Consider the following 21,459-nt stretch of genomic DNA (forward strand, 5'->3'; position numbering starts at 1 on the left):
GCGCACAGAGGAAGAGGAGGAGGGGGTTGCAGCAGTGGCCAGCACACATACCAAATTCGTGACCAGGAACAGAGGTAACCGGTTAATGAGGCAACAGTCCTCATTGTGATGATGTGCAAGCCCACAGTTGGAAGCCTGCACATCATCACGAATGGTGCATGTATGCCTCGCAATACCGGCTAACAACGGTTCCACCCTGTCACAAATTGCTACATCCGCAGGTAGTGGTAGATCCATTTGCATGGATACATCCGCCACCTGCGGATGGGTCCAGCCTGAGGCATGCCCGCAGGTGCATGGTGCAGTCGCAGGGACAAGATCAGGCCCAGGCCCCTGCACGGTGACCTGCAATGCCTCCGGCTCCTGACCCTGGACTGCACCAGTCACACCTATGTCATCACCCCCGCCGGGCCCCATTTGCTGGGCTGATGTGGCCTCCTCCTCCACCGCCACCAACCTGGAAGCCTCCCCACTGTCTTCCGCATCGGATTGCCCCTGTGTGGGCTCACCTGTCCATCCCACTGCCGAGGAGCCCACGACCAACTTCACCCTCTTGGGCAGCAGCTGCGGGCCTTGTCTCGGACGCGCCACCAGTGTCCTCGCTCCCGGAAGATGACGGTACATGGGAGGATGACTGGACCCTGCGTCTGTGCCTGGAGGAGGCATCCCTGCAGTCGTGATCCACAGCGCCTTCTCCGCCCTCTTCTACCATCAGCGCTGTGGATAGGGAAACATAGAACACAAACATCAGGCTTCTGAACATATGTGTGTATGGGTGTTTGTCACAATGCAAATGTACATCAGTGGCACTGTCAAAGGTTACAACCATCATCCCCCTCACTACACACTGGGAAGTGCCATTCACACACATTCACAAACATGTCCATCATCCACAACAGTCATTCACATCCTTCAACAAGGCACTGACACAAAATCATAATTGTGTATTCAGCTCACACACATCATGGGACATATACATCTCATTCACACACATCACCTGACAGTCATGAGGCAGGCCATGGAGCTATCACATCACAGTACACTTGAGGGCAAATTGCCAGCGTGAGGCAATCACAAATGAACAACTCAAGTAACATACATCCCGAAGTGGTGGCCAGTCACACACTCACTACTCAGACACACGCACATGTACACCAGGCATGTCCATGATGGTGACATAAGCACCCATGTCTCACACCTCTTGCATGCCTCAGTCCAGACACAGGTATGCAAACATGTGCACGTCGTTACATGCCGGTGCGCATCACGCATTGCAACACAGACACCTTTGATGTGGGACACGCTTGAATGGACTCACATGTAGCACTGTCAGGGACATGCACACAGTCATCTGTACAGGAGGCATGCCAGACATAAGGCCAAGGTGCACAATCCAGCCACACGTCAACATGCACTATGGTGGACAAGAACACAGGAACACTTACCAGTTGACTCCAGACAGAGCACCAACTCCAAGACCTGGATGTACAGCGCTGAGTTGAATCGCTCCAGGACCCTCACCTCATCAGTGGTCAACCGGCCTCAGCGCCTCAATTTATCATCACCAGCCTTGAGGAGGCGCCAGGCCTTGTTGAGGGTCCTGGACTTGAAGTCTTCCCAGCGCTTGTGGACATGATGGTAGTCGCGGGCTGCCACCCCCTCTGCATTGATGGCACCCACGATGTCTGCCCAGATCTTCTTCCGTCCTTCATTGCCGACTTGCGATGGGCCGTGGAAGAGGGCATCATGATGCCCCAGGACTTGCTCCACCAGGATGCCAACTTCCCTGGGTGAGAAGCTGACAGCCCTCTGCCTCTCTGCCAGTGGGTTGCCACTTGCCTCAGATGGTGTTGTGTCAGCATGGCAACCCCCGAGGCAGGTGTGGGTGGGCAAGGTAGTCCTGGGGCTGGGTTGTGGAGCGGTGGTATGGCAGTCAGGAGTCTTCAGGATCAGGAGAGGTTGCACAACGACAGGATCACTGGCAATGGCTTCAGAGCAGGCACTAAAATGTAGGGCACGTGGGCAGCAGGCACACAGAGTGGGCTGGCAGCAGCAGATGGCTCGTAGGAGGCAGCTCAGGGCAGTTGGAGGCAGGTAAATTGGCTGGTAGGCAGGAGCGTGAGTCTTCCTTGTTACTCGCGTGGCCAGCCGGAACTGATTGACTCTGCACGTGCAGAATATTTGCGTTAGCATGGAAACAGAGTAAAGCCCCTAAGCGCGTAAGTTTCGTGACACGCGCTGAACGTTGGGCGTTGGCATTCAGGATCAGGATAAAGGTGTGCGTAGGACAACATTACAATGTACGTGCATTTCGTGGCGGACGGACGCGTGGATTTAGGAGTATTTTGGGGTCCCACGCAAATTGTTCACTACTGTTCAAGTGCATACTTCGTCTTTTGGCGGGAGAGTTGCCTACGCACACACGCGCGTGCAATTTATTTTCTTTCTACAAGGCAGACGGTGAGTCGCACATGCATTTTTCATACTGTGGCTGCCCCTGTGTGTTACGTACCCCATTTTCGAGGTCATAGTACCCTATGTTTTCCTCACGTATGCATTTTTATTGTTGCTGGGTGCCACAGCATATTGCGGTACGTTTTTTCTTCACACGTGGGCTACCGAGGGGTTATTTTTTCACAGGGGTTACATAGAGCCATGCTGGAACACAGTGGTACATTTTCCATCACGTACCCTGCCCCCTCACTCCAATTGCCAAAGACAATTGTTTGCTGCACCTCCCATTGCGCTAGTCCATCAGTGCCATGACAGGGAGGGCAACAAGTGGGAAGGGAGGCGACCTGGCAGAGGTGGCCGAGGTGGGCAAGATGTCCGAGGTGTCCAGACCCGTGCAGGGAGAGCTATGTCCCCCACCCAACAGGGTCAGGGAGATGCAGATGATGCTCACGTCCCCAGCAGCCGGTGTCACACAGCAGTGTCATCTGCTGTCCAGGGAAGACAGGGAGTGGAAACTGCGGGGGCAGCTGCGGCTACCATCACCCAGGCTCAGGGTCACCCAGCCCGGACTGCAGTGGTCCTGGCCCAGGGCCAGAGTGACTCAATGGCCGATTTCCATGTCCCGAAGGCCAAGACCCGTGCGGTGCAAGGTCCTGGCACCGGCACATAGGGATCCGGAGCAGCAATGTCATCTGCTGTATACACCGGCCAGGGTGAGGAAGCTGCAGGGGCAGCTGTAGCAACCACCACCCTAGCTCAGGGTCACCTAGCCCGGACTGTACTGGTCCCGGCACAGGGCCAGAGTGACTCAGGGGCCAATTCCCTTGTCACTAAGGGAAAGACACGTGCGATGCAGGGTCCTGGCAACAGCACCCAGCTACCGATACCAGCGAGCAGACCTTCTGTCGTTACATTAGTGGCTGATGCCATAGGCCAGTCTACCACTACTACAGCCCCTACTGACCCGAGCGGTACAAGCCACTCAGGGTCTGCACCACCTCGCAAGAAGCAGAAGCATGCTGTAACGGTACAGGCTGATACCCCAGACACATAACATGAGTCCCACACGTCGAGAAAGAGGAGTTTCTGTGATCAGGAACTGGACATAATTGTGGACTACGTGTTGGAACACAGCCGTCACATGCTGGTGCAGGCAGGGAGCACACATACGTCTGCTCAGCATATGGCCCATTGTAAGTGCCTCGTGGACCGTATTAGCGCCTTGGGCTATGAAAGGGGCACAGCTGGTGATGTCTTGAAGCATTGGAATGACCTCCGACGCCGAGCAAAAAATAAGCTGGCTGCCAAGTTCGCCTCTACTCTGGTGACTTGCAGTGGGTCACCACCAGAGGACGATGACCTCACTGGACATGAGGAGATTTCTAGTGATTTCATTGCAGTGGAGCAGATCCAAGATGTGGGAGACCTGCCAATGTATGAGGCAATGTCCGGTGAGTGGTGATGCATGTGTGTCCAGGCCATGTGTATGTTGCTTGGGTGATGTGTTAGGATTGTCTGCCAGTTCAGACTACATTCACATGACTGCCATGTGTGAACCATGTGATGTTGGACTGATACGTGCTTGTTGTCATGCAGACTGCATACAAACCATGTGCTGCACACAGAGGCAATCCTCATCACCACACCTGCTCCCTCCTTCCATGACACTCTCTGTCCAGCCTCTCTTGGCCCTATTCCTGCTCCAACATGTGGTGGCAGATGTCCTGTGATGATCTTCCACTCAACACGCGCCTTCTATCGTCACATGTCTGACGTCTCTGAGAGGTCACGCTTCCAGCTGCTCCTCCTCAGAGGCATTCTTCCTTTCTTTCTTCTCCTTCCCCCAGCAGCTTATTGTCTCCAGAGGACTGGTTATTCCTATTGTGGCGTACTGTAACAGGCTTTACCAGGATTTCTGTGATTCTACACTCTTCCCTCTGCAACTTAGCCAGACCTGGACTGTGTGAAAAGTCCTTTAGGCTTGGTGCCAGGTATCTCCCTAGGACTGTGATGATGGCACAGGCTCACAGTGGCTACGCGTTTTCATTCCTGACGCTGTGCATTCTCATCAAGGCCCTATGGACCAGCAAGTCCTTCAACTCCATTTCCAGTATTTATTTCCTTCTCATGGTCTTTGATCATCCCGTTCGTTCTCCCTCAGGGTCAGTTGCTCCTCATGGCAATTAGTTTGTGGTTATCATCTGTGTTAAGCTGGGGCCTCCCTCTGGTACAGCCTCCCTGCATATATGTAACTGGAGGTGTAGCTTCTCCGGGTCTGGAGGCGCTTCTGATGCTTCCACATGTGTTGTGCTTTCTGTCCTCCTCTCTCCTGCTCTAGTCCCAGATGACTGAGAGAATGCACTGGTCACCTGCCCACACTGTCAGCTACAACAAGGTCCTCTGAGCCACCAATTTAACCCATGCACTGCCTCCTAGCCATCCCCTGCACTTGGAGGGTGGGAGGGGGGGGGGGGTTACTGTATCCCTACAACCCACTACCAACAATTTACACATGATGACTGCACTTACCCTTACACTGCCATCAGGCCACAACATTGACATTACTGGTTCCGTGTTTTTATTCATAGTTGAGGCCATTCCCATGTACTGCAGTGCACCCTCACACTTCTAAGCCCTGTTCTCCCCTTCAACATGCCTATTCACTTGCGTGATGTCAACGTGACCTAGCATTATGGAATCAGTGTGCCTACCTTCACTGTATTACCCCACCCTAGCGTTGTTGCACTCTGTGAGACGTGTGTTTTCAAATTGTGATTTCCATGTAATGTCATCTGACATGCATTGTACATGGCTCATGGACAGTAATATTCAACTTCCACCTGAGGCTGGTTGACAGTTCTGGCATGGCTATGCTATGTGCCATCTGTGTATTGGCATCAGTCATGTTTGTGGAAGGACTATGCCCGTTACATGCTTGTGTGTGAAGCAGGTGCTATGCACCATGCAGTACATGTGTTATTTTGCCCTTTGACACACATCCATGTCTGCTTTCATCCTACTCTTCCCTTTCATTGACACTGCATGCGTGCCTGAGTTTGTGCCATGTGTGACATGGCAGGTTCATGTGTTGGTTGACTACATTGTGATACCTATGTGTGTAGCCTATGCTATTAACATGTGTATTAATGTCTTTTTTTTAATTTGTGCAGGTGATGAGGCACTGGATGCAGTGGAGGAGGACGTGGAGGAGGAGATGGTTGAGGAGGAAATGTATTCAGAGCTACAACCAGGCACCAGTGGAGGACGTGGTGTGGTAGCCCATGAGAATTCATTGGTGCTACAGACCATCCTGGCCAGGGGTGTGTTTGAGTACACCTCTGAGGAAGCCTATCCCTCTGGTGCTGAAACGGACATGGAACCCTCATTGCTGTCGCAGGTGAGTGATTCTACTGTGGGTGCTGTTCTGTCCCAAACACCTGCAGGGGGGTAGACCCCCTCACGGGGCCAGTCAGTATTAGAATGTCCGTCTGCGGTTGTTCCCGCTGAGGGTCATTCCTCACAGTATTGGCTCCTGTTCCTGGGGCAGCTGATCAAGGGAGGAATGCAGTCCTGCAGCCACAGGCAGCGCAGCAAGGGCCAGGTATCCTTGGGTCCGGCAGGTGTGGGGTCTGGTAACGCGGTGGCTGTGTGCCACCTGGGAATACTGTGTGGGAGCAATCCATATATGCTATTGCACAGCAACAGGGGGCATCATGTGAGATGTTGGCTCAGGGCGTGGATAGGGTGGCCAATTCCATTCTCCCCCCCGCCCCCTGAAAGACAGATGGAGCTCCAGCAGCAGGCATATAGCTGCAGAGGCTGAGGCCCATACGGCTGCCCTGAGAGAAGAGAATACCTCCCTCAGATCTACTCTGGGTGCACTTGAGTTATCCCACAGTAGACGGGCAGAACAGCAGATGGAGCAGTTGACGCACAACGTCTCTGTGGAACTACGTGCAACTAGTGAGGTTTTGCAAGCGGAGATCTGTGCATCCCGTGAGGTCTTGCAAGCAGAACTTCATGCATCTCATGAGGTGCTGCATGTGGACCTCCGGACCATCATGCTGCAGAACCAAACCTATCAGGCCCACATGGTCGCTGACATTGAGGAGCAGACCAGGGCTACACATGGTCAGCCTCCCTTACCACGGACACCTTCTAATGCTATGCCAGAGGGTGACGACAGCATTGACAGCTCACCCACTCTATGCTAGCCATGCAGGACAAAATAAAATGCATCTCAACATCCACACACCTCCCTCCCTCCTGGGTGCCCTCGGTCCACCATAGCCAATTTTGATTTTTTTAAAACCTTTTTGGTTGTCGATTGTGCATTCATGTGACAGTGTGTTGCTTTGTGTGGCATCTGAAGGCATCCACTGTGTGTTCCGGCTGGGCCCATACAGGCTTGTCTCGTGTTGGTACACTCCTTGTTTGTGCCTTAGTGTCCAGACACATATGCCACTCCTGCTTCCCCTGTCCATGGGCTTGCAAGGAGGGAAGCGTGTTAAAGTAATTTACACAGAGGCATTGGGCTTCCATTATTTCTGTGGCCAGTCTGAAGTCCTACCTGTGTATACACCCCTAGTGGGGATTCAGGATTGTTTGTCCAGTGCATGGTTAGCATACCTTTCTTTTGGGACATTGATAAATGTGCTTTTTTCATGTTAAATATTCATGTATTACCTTGCCTGTCTCCATTATTGCTGCCCTTCCAGCTGTATGCCTTCCCCTGCCCCCTTTAGTTAGCAGAGACACACTCAAGATAGAAGGGGTCCATGTGGTAGTTTTGTCACATTGAGGCACTTGTGCTATTGTGATTGGTCACTGTCTGACATTGTCACTGTTGGGTCCTGTGTTTATGATATGTTATGCTGGACAATGGATGTTCCTGTGTACGATTTTATTTTGATGTGTGAGAGTGAGTTAGTTCAGACCTTGTTCCGTTTATCGGAGTGCACTTTGTGACAGTAGTGTTATGTGTTGGGCATTTATTTGTCACATTTGACATTGCATGCCATAGCATGGTGTGGCAACCGGGTGACATGAGGTTTGGGAGTGTTTAGGTGACATACCAGCATTTAGATGTGTACTTTGGCATGGGGTTCATGGCATACTGCATCTTCAATGTGTGCCTTTTGTTCACACTAGATAGGGTTTGTTTAAGTAGCTAGGGATGCACACAATGTAGCACTTCCAAGGACACATTCTCAGGGTGGTAAGGTTGGGTCAGTTGATTGTCCCTTTGTTATCGATTGTCACCTGGAATGTGCCAGGCCTGTGTGCACTCCGCAGGGGTTGGATTTTAGGTGAAAAATTGTGCCACAAGCTGGGTACGGGCTGCCTCGCCATGTGCCCTTTCCTGTCCTATGCTCAGTGGGCATGCATGTGGTTGGGGATGTGGGCGCACCACCATGTCCACCGGTGTGCCACGCCGTGTTGCAACATTGTGCAGGACACATACTGCCACAAAGATCCTGCACACTACTGGTGGTGCATATAGTAGCTGTTCACCAGAGTGGTCAAGGGAGTGGAAGCGTGACTTTAGCACTCCGAATGTGCGCTCCACTGTGGCCCTAGCTGCAATATGGGCTGCGTTGTATGTTACCTGGGGTGGTGTGGTGGGGTTCCGTATTGGTGTCATTGTGTAGGTGCTCAGAGGGTAGGCACTGTCCCCTGGGGAGGTGAAATGGTTGTCATTAGTTGGCTTTCTCTATTTATCTGTGTCTAACATGCTTTCATGTGCATAGCCAATTCTACTCACCAATGAGTCATGTGTTGCCATGCCTCCCAGCTTTCCAGGTCCCGGGGTAGAGGTGACATTCTGAATATGAAACTATCATGGGTGGACCCTGGATAGTTGGCATATACGGACGTAATGATTCCCTTGGCATCACATACAACCTGCACGTTGATGGAATGCCAGTGCTTGCGATTCCGATAGATGTGCTCTGTGGCCCTAGGTGGACGTATGGCCACATGGATGCAATCAATGGCACCAAGCACTTTGGGAAATGTGCCACCCCATGAAACTCCTGGACCACAGCCTGCCTTTCTGTAGGTGTTCTGGGCATGTATATGTGCCTGCGGACAGAGGGGCGGGCACCTGGTGTAGGCAGCGTGACGGCGTGGACTGTGAAAAACCCCCCCAACTATGGCAGTTGTCACCCAGTGGCCAAAAAATGCAGTACAATGAGCACCTTTTCCAAGGGGCTCAGTGCTTGAGAGCACAGCGTGGGTGATGTAAGGTCATCCTCCCACTCAGTGACCAGGTCTAAGACGATATGAGGTGGAAACCTATACCTGCTATAGACCTGGTCATCAGGCATCCCAAAAAGGCTTGTCCTGGGTAAAAAAATGCGGGCCCTGGCTATCCTCCTCCTACGGTGTCCCACAATGACGGCTGCGAGAAATGGTACATTCATCGTAGCTGTATGCGCGCGTTTATTTTTCACGCACACTTTTATGCATTGTTTTTGGTGCGCAGTGACGCTTAAGTCAGCTTTCGTCTTTTGCCGCGCGCCGGAGAACCCTGTTCGATTCCATGAATATGTGTTGTTAGCGTGCGTGTGGGCGTTGTGAGTATTTGACGGTGGTACTTCCCACGTAACGGCCACGTTTACGCTTGTTGTTCCCCATTCCACGTGTTCCACCCACTTTTTTAGTGACTGCGCAAGACGGTATGCCCCTTCACTGGGAGTCTCACGCAAGGCGTTTTTTAGTGGCGCTATGACGTGTTTGACAAGCGCGGATTCGCTCTCAGTCACCGGTAAACCAAGCGCATTCTGTTCCATGAATTCAGAAACGGGCGCTTGCACGTGTTTTCGGACGTTTTCTTGCGCAAGTCACCATTTTTACGTGCAATTAATTCCATGAATCGGGCCGTAAATGTTTAAATCTGTAAATAATTTGTATACGTTCATGTAAGACCAATTTTTGTTGGTTAATTCATAATGTTTTAAAAAAGAAAAAGAATGGCGTGACAAATTCCATCATGTGATTGTGTGGCTTGGAAAGGCAATTTCGAAACATTCAATATTCTCCACGTATGTCAATGTCCTCCCTCCCTTGTCGTTGACTTTCTATGTGTGCAGATAATTCAAAGGGCATTTAGTAAGACGATATCCAGACTAGTGGTGAAGAAGTTTATGGACAGGTTTCTGTTAGACCCAGAATTTTAATGTTGTAGTTCTTGAGCCAGTTCTGTATGTTAGCACATTCTTAATTCCCAACAGTAATTAATCAGACCTATTTTTAAATGTATTCAGATGAGTTGCCCCAGAGTGTTCTTTCATTTTTCTGCTGTCCTCATTAAAGGGCAAGACAAATGCCAATCTATGAGTGACGAACATGCCACTGATGAACTGGCTCGTTGACTGTTGAATGGTAGATTGTTAGCCTATATGGGTAGCCTGGGGATTGTTTGGGAAGAGACCTCGTTGATTGTGTGGGTCCCTGTGTCATGAGCGGGTTGTTGGTTGTGTTGCCACGTTTACCATGGCAAGTAGCTTTAGACAAACACTTGACCATGGTTTGCTAACATATAGTAGGTCATTTTAGGGATGGTCAGGATATGGGGTATTGTGCTAGATTTGTGGCCCTGCTCACATATGTATTTTGGGCGTAGTGCAGTAGAACTGATGTTGTATTAAAGCATGATATGATTGTTTCTTGGCTGTTTGTTAGTCACCCTTTGGTGAACATATTAGATCTATTTGTATAAGTATTGGATCGCATTGTAGTCTTTCCTCCTGGCTCAGGTAGTTTATTCTTCCAAGAGGTTAGGGTCTGTTATTGTGAGAACAATATGGGTGGTTGCGATTTCCCTCACCTGAGGCAGGTTGGGGCACCTCATGGGTGTATGGGATGCCTGTGCGTTTTTTTAAAATCACTGAGTCCCATTATTCTATGGTGTTTTATTCCTGACCATTTAGGACATACCCTTTTTATCCCTCTCCCATATGTGCTATGGAATGTCTTCAGGTTTTGATTGTATCATTATGTTAAATAGTGTTAAGTCTAGTTGTTGAAAAGAGAAATTAAATAATATGCTTTTACAATTTGATTCAATTTACATTTTTTATCAGTTTTATAACATGCAACAAACAAAAAGGACTGACTGTTATTTTACTGAAATATAATATCATAGTCACATCTGTAATACAGTGATGTATAAAAAATCATTCCGTATCAAATTAACACTATTGATGAAATCATTACAAATAGAGCTATACTTACCCGAGGAGGGAAGCAGACTTCATTTGAATGACCGTTTAATAGGCTATGCAGGGGCTGTTTTCACATTAAAAATTGCCTCCCTTTTTTGCGAATTAGCCTAACTTATTTGTACTGATTAGTTATTATGCGATTACATACAATCATCATATGGGCTAATATTACTAGACCAATTCCACATACTTGGCGAATCCAATCTCTGTTCACAATTTTTAATCTTGCTCTCACTACCATAACATCTTGGGCTTGACTTAAATATGTTAACATCAATTTTTGACACACCTCTGGCTAAGAGTCTTAGCCATATTGCTCTGCACGCAGTCCCCACATCCCTCAGGGCACAGTCATATGTATAGCATATCTTTATTATGTGAAGACTAACACAAATTGATACTTTTATATCAGTGGAAAATTGACTCAAATTTAATAATCATAACCATAACTCAATGTTTCAAATTTAAGAGCCCATTTAGATAGAGAAATATGTACACTTAATTAAAACAGCACCACTGCTGAAGGTACAGTGATTTTGTGCTCATCCACATATAGACCTAGATGGCTATATAACACTGAACAGTGGTAATAATTAAATACACAGCAGGACATTATATATATGTGATATAATTGAAACAGGAGGGGGAGGGATAGTAAAATGCATAACAAGTTGCAACACATCTTTCTTGAACTTTGTTTTGTTACTGTTAGAAGATTGCATCTTTTTCATATTTAACTTTGCTGTAATTTATACTCGGGGATCTACTTATTAGAAATCATGGAATTTGTATTTTTGGAAGCGACAGAGAACGAGGGCACTGGAGAGTGCTCTTTTCCCCAATGTTTATTTTTAGGGAAAAGCTCTGCTCCCCAACCATCTGTTTGTATTTGCATTTCAAGTGGGGCTAACTGTAAACATCACTCGTTATTGGCCATGAAGGTGGGGCCAGACATTTAACAAGATATGAAAAGGCTTCATTACCACTAGACGCAGAATCTGGGAGAGCATTGATAGTCTTAGGGCCTCATGCATGCTTTTACTTAGTACGTCAGTTCAATCTCTCGTAGGCAACCAGTGCTCATAGAACTGGTGATCCTAGGCACTATAACAATCAAATCAAGCCTTTCAAAGTTCAGTCCCCTTTAGAAGACCTAAACGTTTTTCCTTTGAATTTGTGTAACTCTGCCTCTCCGCCCATTATTAACAATGGGCCTCATTACGAGTTTGGCAGTAACCCGCCGATGCTACCGGCGGCTTGCTGCCGAACTCGTAACATCGTCCCGCTGCCTGATATCCCAGTGCAACCGGGACATACAAGTCCCGGTGGCCCGGGATGTCAGGCGGCGGAAAGTGTAAGTCCCCATTCCCGTGGAGTCCAGGAGGAATGGGGTCACTGAAGCACCGGCACCGCTGCTAATGGTGCTTCTGTGAAAATCATGCCTGCAGGTTCGGTGCCCTAGGCAGCTCAGACCTGCCGGGGCAACGGATCCTGCAGGCATACTTGTAGTCTGGCGGTCTGGAAAGTGTGCCGGTATGCTGCTATCGACACCCTTAATTCCACACCGCCAGACTTTTAAAGCAATTAAAACGTGCACATCATATTACCAATATGACACAGCTATATGACACAGCTATATAGAAGCATCTCTTTCCATAAGGAGCTCAACTAAGCAAATGATCACCAACGAAAAGGAATAATCAGGCTACCGAACAAAATGAAAACTCCTGGAAAGAGCTCCAGTGCCATCAACTACCCAGAGCTGTCTACAAGAAGTTATGCAAAGGAGGAAAGGGGGAAGAGGTGTCTTTATTATGTGAAAGAGGAAACAAGGCCTGGAAAGCTTAGACGCCCTCAAAGTTTCCCAAGTTCCACAGAAATTGCGGATTCAGATCCATTCCTGGGAGACCCGGTGGAAACTTTGCCATTTGGCGAGATGGACCTTGGTGTTCAAACCTAAACCAGGTACCTGTCCAGTAAATAAAAAAGGAAACCTATGAACTATTACAGGGGCCGCAGCATCTTCAAAAATGTAAGACGTCCGAATGTAAGAGTGGAACATATGCAGAGCCATAAAGTTCATCTCAGTGCATTCCTCCGTAGAAACCTGCAGTCATTGGTCTGTCCTGCGGAGGTCCTAAATAAATGTGGAAGAAGGTTGAGAACCTGCTAACATTAACAGGAGTGAACGAGGAAGAACCAAACCAGAGAAGGGGGACATATGCATGCCAACGTTTAAATTATTCACCAAACTGGCACCTCTGAAACAGAGGGCTGGCAGTAATGCAGACCTCAGAGGACAGAAAAAGTGGAAAAGATCAATGAAAAAAAAGGAAAAAATAAACGACAAATTAAGGAACTTTAAGAGGAAAGTGGAGTTTATGAAATTGCTTAGGTAATTAGTTCTGGTTCGGACATCCTATCGTAAACATACACCGGTATGCACAATTACTGACATCGATCTATTTGACCAGGGACAGAGGGTGTGCAGGCAAGTATCAGGGTAGCAGATGGCTGATAGAAACGAAACAATGACATCACAAACACAAGCTCTTCCCACTTCAAGCCTGAGAACATATAATGGAGCCCTCAGAAGCTCACAACTATTACCACTAGTACTATTGTTAAGCCTATGAAAAGGAGTGAGGAATGAAGGATTTTTAAACCAGGGGATATCATAATCAATCTCAAATCGAAACCCCCCGAATTCAAGACAAAGGGCCTGATTCACATAGCGTTCTCCAATGGGATTGCGTCATTATAAAATGCTTCTGTGAATCAGGCCCACATTTACAAGAGAAAAATTATAAATGCTCTGAAAAATAAGATACTTTCCTGGTTAATATACAGAGTTGCCGTTGGTCGAGTAAGAGCACATGACTCGAGGAATATCACTAGTTTCCGGATACAGGAGTGGAGCGTTGCAAAGATAAGCATCATAGTGGGCTGTGGGAAAGGTCATCTCTCTGCCTTCCCTGAGCTCTCCATGAACTGAAAACCCCAATTTCGAGTATTGCATTTCCCTGGACAGTATCGTGTGGCTTCACCGACACCCGTTTTTTCAAAGTAACTTTCAATAAAACAATTAGAAAAAACTCATTAAAATATATAGGGAGCGAGAACGTGGTTAAAAGGGGTGGGGCTGGGGTTGGGGTAGGGATATTAGTATTAGGAAGGGAGGGCTTTGGGGGGACCCCCAAAATTGAAAAGAAAAATTCGATTCGTTTTTTCGAAGTCATTTTAGAGTTGGCGATGGAACATGGAACCCCCTGGACATTCACGCACTTTGAAAAGGTGGATGCAACGCGGACAGTGCCATGTGACGGTGAAATGCACCTTGCTTGTCCTAAAGTTGTTGTAGGCAACATTTTATTTTCTGTACAGGTTTTTTTCTCCGAAACGCATGCAACGTACCAAAGTTCTTTATATCATTCACTATAGGAAATCAGTGCGCATTCTGCAGATTGTCCTCTGTGGCTTCTCTATCCTGCCCCGTCCGCGTTTAAAAAAACTCATTGTTCTTTAAAGAAATGTTTTCCAATGTATTGCTTTTTGTATTCATGTTTTTAATGCTGTCTCGAAAGACTCAAGGCAACGAAAGTCTAAATCAAATCCAATCCTCAGAGGGGCACTTGCTAATGATTTTTTCCTCTTGCGTCAGTAGTCTCCCTTGTGTAACATACGGTAACACTTAAAGGGACCATTACATGATGAAAATGCTTGTGTTTTCATTGAGATAATGCTCCCCATCTGTCGCTTGTGTAGTGGACATGTGTGCTATCTAGCCTATTATTATTATTATTAGGGATAATGTTGAGCGTGGCACTAGCACCCGGAAGCAGTGGGGCGCTTTACAAGCCGGGGCGAAGTCCAGAGCGAGGGAGGCAGATCTGAAGAGATAAATACAAGGGGGTTGGAGCTAACAAAGGGAGAAAACAGTTCTCTAAGATGGACGGAAGTGTTCGTGTCAGCACCCTCTGTTTTTGGAATGTAGCCAGTGACCATAGTTTAATGGCATAAGGAACTTTCCCTGTCAATTCAAACATGCATCACACAAGAGTTTGCCAACATATACTAAGAGAGAATAGAAACATGAATCCATCAGACCTAAGCGCCTGTCGCCACTTTGCTGTTTGCCAGCATAACAGAAGGTTTGGCAGAACTGGAAAGCATGACAATCCGATGGGAGAACTCTTCCAGGTAGAGTGCACATTGTTGCACACATTCATTTAAGAAGTGGCAGCAACATTATGTGCATTATTTCCCATCGTTATCCATAACTAAATATATCTATATTTGGCTTTATGAATAATATAGCATGGTGTAAACAAATTTAAAACACTGCTGCATGTTTCACGAAGGCAAGGGCTGAGCAGAGCGGTCGAGATGTGTGTATAAATTGACCAGCAAAGTGCGAACTAGGAGAGAAGGATCTAGCGCAAATAGAAGGTAGAGGAGTGAAGAAGGTGCTGTGCTAGTAGTACAGTCCCGTATACACGTGAAAAAGGGGAGCAATGGAAGGAGAAGAGGATCGAGAAGAGAAGCACCATGATCAGGGGAAACGGGGGAAAAGATCAAGGAATGATTTTAAGAACAAAGGGACACACGTGGATTAAGCAACAAGATGGGGACAAGGGAGGGTAAACAAGATATGGACCAAAAAGATACTAAAGAAATAAAGTAAACTACCAAAATGAAGTGATCAACAGGCAAGCAATTAAGTGTAGTGGGACCAACACAGAGAGTAAAAAGGGAGAGGGGTGGCAAGAAAAGCTTGGGAGAGAGAGAGAGAGAGAGAGAGAGAGAGAGAGAGAGGTGGGAATCAAAAATAAATAAATAAATGTGTCTGGTCTGGATTTAATTTGCTTTTTCTCTCCTTCTCCTGCAGGCAGCAGGTCATCCAACCAATGGCAGTGGGTCCAGATGGAAAGCTGACATCACTGGATGGAGTCATGCACAGGATGGCCGAAAGATCACCATCCGACTCTAGTTCAGATATGGATTGAGAACTAGGCCTGAGCTCATCCAGGAGTCCCTTGTGCTCCTTTTCACCACTGTCACTATATCCAGCAGTGCTTCTGTACTATCCAAATGGTGTTAGAGCCTGACGTGAGCAGTACTGCCAAACAAGCAAAGCACCCACCTAGATGGCAGCCTTAGACCTGCCACGTCTTGTCTCTGTCCAATGTTACCGAGGAGGAGGAGTCCCCTCACAGATCGTATGTGCGCGTCACCAAGAGCTACCTGTTGCAAGCTGAACTGTTCCTTCTGAAGAAGGAAAATACCACGTGCTCTGGTTTGTGGTAGTTTGGGACATATGGAAGAAAGCTTAAGACTGACCGTAACCACATTTGGATGGACAAGTCGTGTACATTGAGGAGTGACTCTTAAGGGGAGGTTGTGCAGAGGGGTCTTTAAGCCTAACGCATTAAGCAGCTAGCCTGCGCCACTCTCTGGGGAAAATGTATCTACTCAAGGCCCACGGAGAATTGTTTTTCTGTTCTTCAATTAGAACCTCTTATCTCCTCCTTGCAGGAAACTCCAAATCCGAAATACGCTGCGAGTTGGGCAGTAAAAGTGAAAACAGCTGTCTTTGGCAAATGCAACAGTTTCTACTGCTTGCCCATTTCAGAGGTGAGCTAGTTAATACCTCAGAAGAGGTATTACGGTGTGGACTCTCCAAATGGAAATCCCCCAATTATTATGTCCACTCCAGACTTTTGAGTAAACAAAATGTAAATTTCCCCTAAATAATTGTATACTGTTTTCACTGCAGAGAAAGGAAGCCCCAGTGCTTGCTTGCAATTCAGTGAAACGGGTTTTTTAATGGTGCCATTGCAAGGGGTGAATAGGGGGCATCTCTTCTACCCCCCTCACCACCTTACACACAATGCATAAACGGGTCAGAAATAACCTCTTTCAGCATTAAAAAGTACAGTAGTTGTGTGCACCACTACTTGTACTATTACATTTACACAAACCATGGTCGTAAAAAAATACAAGAATGGCATTACTGGAATACCACCGGTGGTATACCATTGATAAAGTTTGTTACCACTGAGGTCAGTGGTAACTGTGAATTGGGTGGATTTTAGGTATCCTGCCGGTGTAGGTGATCATTTCATCTAGTGATATTCTGTTATAAAACCCACCCAACTATTCCATACTGCTTGCTGAGGACCCTTCTTGTACTCCTCATTCAGACACCCATGTACTTACCTACTAAACTGCTCATTGGAGCTCCACATCTGCACCTCACCAATAATATCTCATCAATAGTAACCACTAATGTACATCTCGCACAGAACACTTAATCTGTGCTCTGAAGTTTCCCTTTTCTATGCCTCGAAAGCCACCCAGTCCTATGGTTTTTTTTCTTGAAATTCTGGTATTTCTAGTTATAAATTTAAAATGGAATAAACAAAACTTTATTTCGATGATTAAAACCACATTTAAATTCAAAATAGAATACAAAATTGGCAAACAGCATAGCAATAAATAAAAAACATTTATCATGCATTGTAATTCACCTTTTCAATAAAACGATACATTGCATCCGCGATATTCCTCTCAGGACTAATAATTGTCTTAAAATGACATGCTTTACTATTGGTGCACGATATTTGCTTCTTAATCCTTTACACATTGGACAGAAGGATAAACAATGTGTCAAAGCATCCACTGTAGAAGCATCACAAACACAAGTCGCAAAGAGACTAAATGCCCATTAACATTTCAGCTAGAATCTACACAGGCCAGTGGAAGACAATTCACCCTAAAATCAGACAAAAACAGCCCTCATACAGCGCTCATGGAACTATCTACAATAATGATCCATATGATGGTACAACTCATGATCAAAATAATATTTTGTTGACTGCTTACCACACAATTGATTATATCGATCTTGAGATTTGACATTAATACATTCAGAACAAAGTGTCTTCATATCTTCTGGGGTAGCCAAAGATGCTTTTAAAATTAAATCAGTAAAAAAAAAAAACAACGCAGCAAATTCACGTTTCCGCTATCGCAGCTACAGATTACAATGTACAACATCAGAATCAAGCAAATCATCAATAATCCAATGAGTCAGACCGTTGCAACTTCAGAGTTTTACCCAAAGTTTCAACAGTTTAAGGTTTATCAAGTTGACAAAAAATCCTAAATCAGCGTCCATATGCAATAAATTAGTAGTGCACCGCTGACACCCCAAATAAACATAGAAGAATGTGCTTTCCCCGCAAGTTCTATTGTGGCGACTGTATTATAGCCCCAAACGTCTGCCACATAGCGTGTCCCCGAGACAGAGTTTGCTAGATAAATAGTACTCCCTTCTAAACTTTTGATAAACCACAAGATTGCTCCATTAACTTGAGCAATTTGTGTGGCACGATCAGATACCTGGGTACCCCATTTAAAATAGAAAATAGAAAAAAGGACAAGTCCCAGAATTTTAAGAAAACAATGCTTTCTCATGCCTGAACTGGGAAATTGTATAGCTCTGCCTTACAAGCCCAACGAGAATGGCAATGGTACTTCCTGTTGGAGACTAATAATGGCTGAATCCTGGGCAGCCCCATTTATACCCTTTACAGAGAACACCTCATCTACTCATTGCAGAAAACTCCACCTGTTCACAAAGTACTGCCTGCTGAGAACCACCCGTGTAAACCTTTCTGCTCGTAGAGCAATCTTGATTTACTCCTGACTGAGCACCCTATCAACACCTCACTGAAAACTCCTTGCCTACCCAATTCTGTGATTCCCCTCATCTACACCTTGCAGAAACTGCCAAATCTAATACCGCCCAATGTGAACACAACATCTACTTTATTCTTCACTAAGAACCGCTGACTTAAACACACTCAGAGTCCTTCAATGACCTACTTAGAAAGATGCTGTTACAGCGCATTGAGAATGCCTAATGACTTCTCAGAACCCCCTCTGTTTTTACTCTTCATTGAGAACCCCTCTTCATCTGCTCATAATGCCGATCCCTTCACTTGCTCTACTCCTTGCTGAGCTCCCTATCACTCACTGAGCTGCCCTCCTCTGCCCCCCAGGACTCACCAAGAATCCTATATGCTCTCCGGGAGACTCTGAGAACCTTTTCTCTACTGCACTCTACTCCACACAGCTCACACTGAACTCTACTCTGGATGAATATGGTGTGGCTAAACATGAATTAGCACTGTTACACATCTTTACCCTTTAGCCATGCATGTCGGATCCCCAATCTGAGCAGGTGATTGTTCACAATACTATTTGTAATGGTCCTTTTTCAGTTAACTATCTTTTGTCATTGCTCGCACCCATCACGTTAAAGCATTAAATTATCAGGCTGGGGTGCATGCATTTGAAAACATTTTCATATTACACTCTGTTTTGCAAAAAAGTAGTAGATAACACCTTCGTTTTTCATACATTCAATATTTCGACACCAAAACTCCCACAATCCAACTAAAGAGGCAACGCCGTTTCGAGTGATTGGTAACAGGGTCCCAGGAAAGGCAGGCACAACTTAATGGAAAAGCACTGCAGCAAGACAGTCACATGTTTAGACAATCAAACCCCCCCCCCACAGTTCAAATCTTATAGCACAATCAGATAAGCCTCCTGTCTGAAATGCTTTTATTTTCTCCACAAAGGGAATGCAAGTAGATCACTGTTGTGATACAGCGCTAACATGTGGGCAGACGTCGATCCCAAAAACAAACAACGCACACTTTTTTAATTTGAAGACTCATTTTTTGTTCATAGTACAAATTATGCTTTTCAATAAGATTTTTTAAAACGATTAGATACACCCTCATCTCATTTCTTGTGTCTACTTTAAAGAGACTGGAAAAAAAACAGTCAAAGATGCATCCAGGATGCAGAGCCAAGCAGTCACAGAACTCTTATTAGAGCACGGTGCCCTGCCTTTCTTGTTGTTGTTGCAAGTACAACTTTTCTTAGGTCTTCACAGTGTTTACCTTCTTGTGTGTACAATTGTGCATAAAGTAGTTTGATCAAAAGAAGAGATTTCATGTGAAGGACATTTTAAACGCATTGTCTAATTATTGAATCAGGAGGTTCAGTGGGTAGCTCCAATGAGCGCCTATCGTGAGTCTACACTACCCACCTCTCAGCTCCTGAGACCGTAGGAAAGAAACATCAGTACTAGACCCCACAGTTCTGCAGCTAATCTTGAGTTCTAGGTAACTGTCCTGCCCGTCCAGCAGGCCCCTGTGATTGCCCTCTGTTCTCGAATAACCGGCGTTCTCGTTGGAAAGGAACGACAATGCTGTAATGTTGAATAATGAATTGCCTGGTGTTACTTCCAATACACACAGCTGCCGGTTGGTATCACACATGCTAAGGTTTGACTCGGGCAACTCACGTCTGCAATTTGTATTTTTGATTTCTTTTTCTTGCTCGCTTTTCTCTCATTTTTCATTTCCTACTCCTATTTTTATGTCCAAAGAAGTAAATCTGCAAATTCGGTAATCTAGAAAGGAATAACAAAAACATTATTTTAGTCACCAATGTCAGTATTAATTGGATATAAATGTGCAATTCTTAACTCTACTTATCATTTCCTTGCTGTTTTGATGTAAATCACGTTTAAGAAAGTTGGACTCTTTCCTTTCAATGAAAAAGGCCTTTGTTCCTGCCCTTCGTTGAGTTATTGTGAGGTCGAGGTTTTCAAGTGCCACCGTGGCTTTAAAAATTGCTTCTTGGGGATATCACAGTGTCCTCCTTTCTGCAGAACTGTGCATAACCTTTTTCCAATAGTCAAATTGTGCCATTTCGGGGATGGTTTTAATCCTTACGCCTATAGCGCAGAACTGTTCTATGAAACTGTGGTTCTTACATCTGTAAATGTGGGTTTAGGTGTTTATGGCTCTCTGGATTGGCAAACATTGTAGGAGATTCCTCTTGCATGCGAGGGGAGTCTGCATTAACATGCTGGCTATTTCTCTACTCTTTAAATTCTTTGTGGGGACATTATTTACAGTGGGGAGCCTGTCTGGATTTAGCCAGGCCTACAAATGTCGTGGTTGGACTTACATTTCTAGTTTTTAGAGATAAATCTACATTACACTTATCTGCTTTAACTACAGATCCAGATGTGCGGGAGTTGTAGTGATGGAATCCCTAACCCCTGCTTACTTAAGCAGTTCACTTTCAGTGCTTGGCTACAGGACCCCTGAGATGTTCTCCTTCTCTCTTGGTGTTGCTGTTTGCACATTGGATCAGATCGATCCGGTTGTTGATTGGGAAGTTGGTATTTGCCTTGTTTTTTGTCTTTCGTTGTGGAATCGTTTTCTCAGTGTTTTAGAGGGTTTGCTGGGTTTATTATGCTTGAAGAAAGACTATGCATGCCTACGCAGGACCTTAGTGTACTCCAGTAGAAGGCAGGACCTTCGTGTACTCCAGCAGAAGCCTAAAAGTGAGGTTCTGTTTCCTTCTAACTTTAGTAGGCGATGTGTGCTACAGTTTTCGTGAATGTGATGCTGCAAATCGTCGCTGACATTTATCCAATGAGGTGAAGGATGTAAGCCAGCTTTAGTTAACTATTCTTCTGATGCGGTTATTCTTGATGAATGCCTGTGCTTCCCTATTGGGGGCAAGTGGGGATTGGAACTTGATATCATGCACCACACTCTCCTTTCATAAACTGCAGGCTTTAGTTTTATATCTCTAGCTAAAGGTTTGCATCTGAAAGGGTCTTTTATCCCTTCATGCTACTCTACAGTATAAGATATGATTATTTTGTCACGTGGTAATT

At 46.1% G+C, this 21,459-nt stretch overlaps 2 protein-coding genes across 6 annotated transcripts in view; one reads left to right on the forward strand and one right to left on the reverse strand.

The window, feature by feature from the left end:
- RIC8A (RIC8 guanine nucleotide exchange factor A) overlaps positions 1–19,482 on the forward strand; it is a 170,844-nt gene extending 151,362 nt beyond the window's left edge. Inside the window, exon 10 of the mRNA XM_069623908.1 lies at positions 15,571–19,482. Coding sequence (XP_069480009.1) covers positions 15,571–15,688 — 118 coding nt within the window. The 3' untranslated portion in view covers positions 15,689–19,482. The remainder of the gene's footprint in view (positions 1–15,570) is intronic.
- The window catches only part of SIRT3 (sirtuin 3), a 355,906-nt gene continuing 353,746 nt past the window's right edge, over positions 19,300–21,459 (reverse strand). For all 5 annotated transcript variants that reach the window (XM_069623912.1, XM_069623913.1, XM_069623914.1 and 2 more), the window contains one exon: positions 19,300–20,175. The gene's annotated coding sequence lies outside the window, so the exon portion shown is untranslated. The remainder of the gene's footprint in view (positions 20,176–21,459) is intronic.

The sequence above is a fragment of the Ambystoma mexicanum genome, chromosome 11, assembly GCF_040938575.1.
Source record: "Ambystoma mexicanum isolate Mex_15411 chromosome 11, UKY_AmexF1_1, whole genome shotgun sequence".
Taxonomy (NCBI): Eukaryota; Metazoa; Chordata; class Amphibia; order Caudata; family Ambystomatidae; genus Ambystoma; species Ambystoma mexicanum.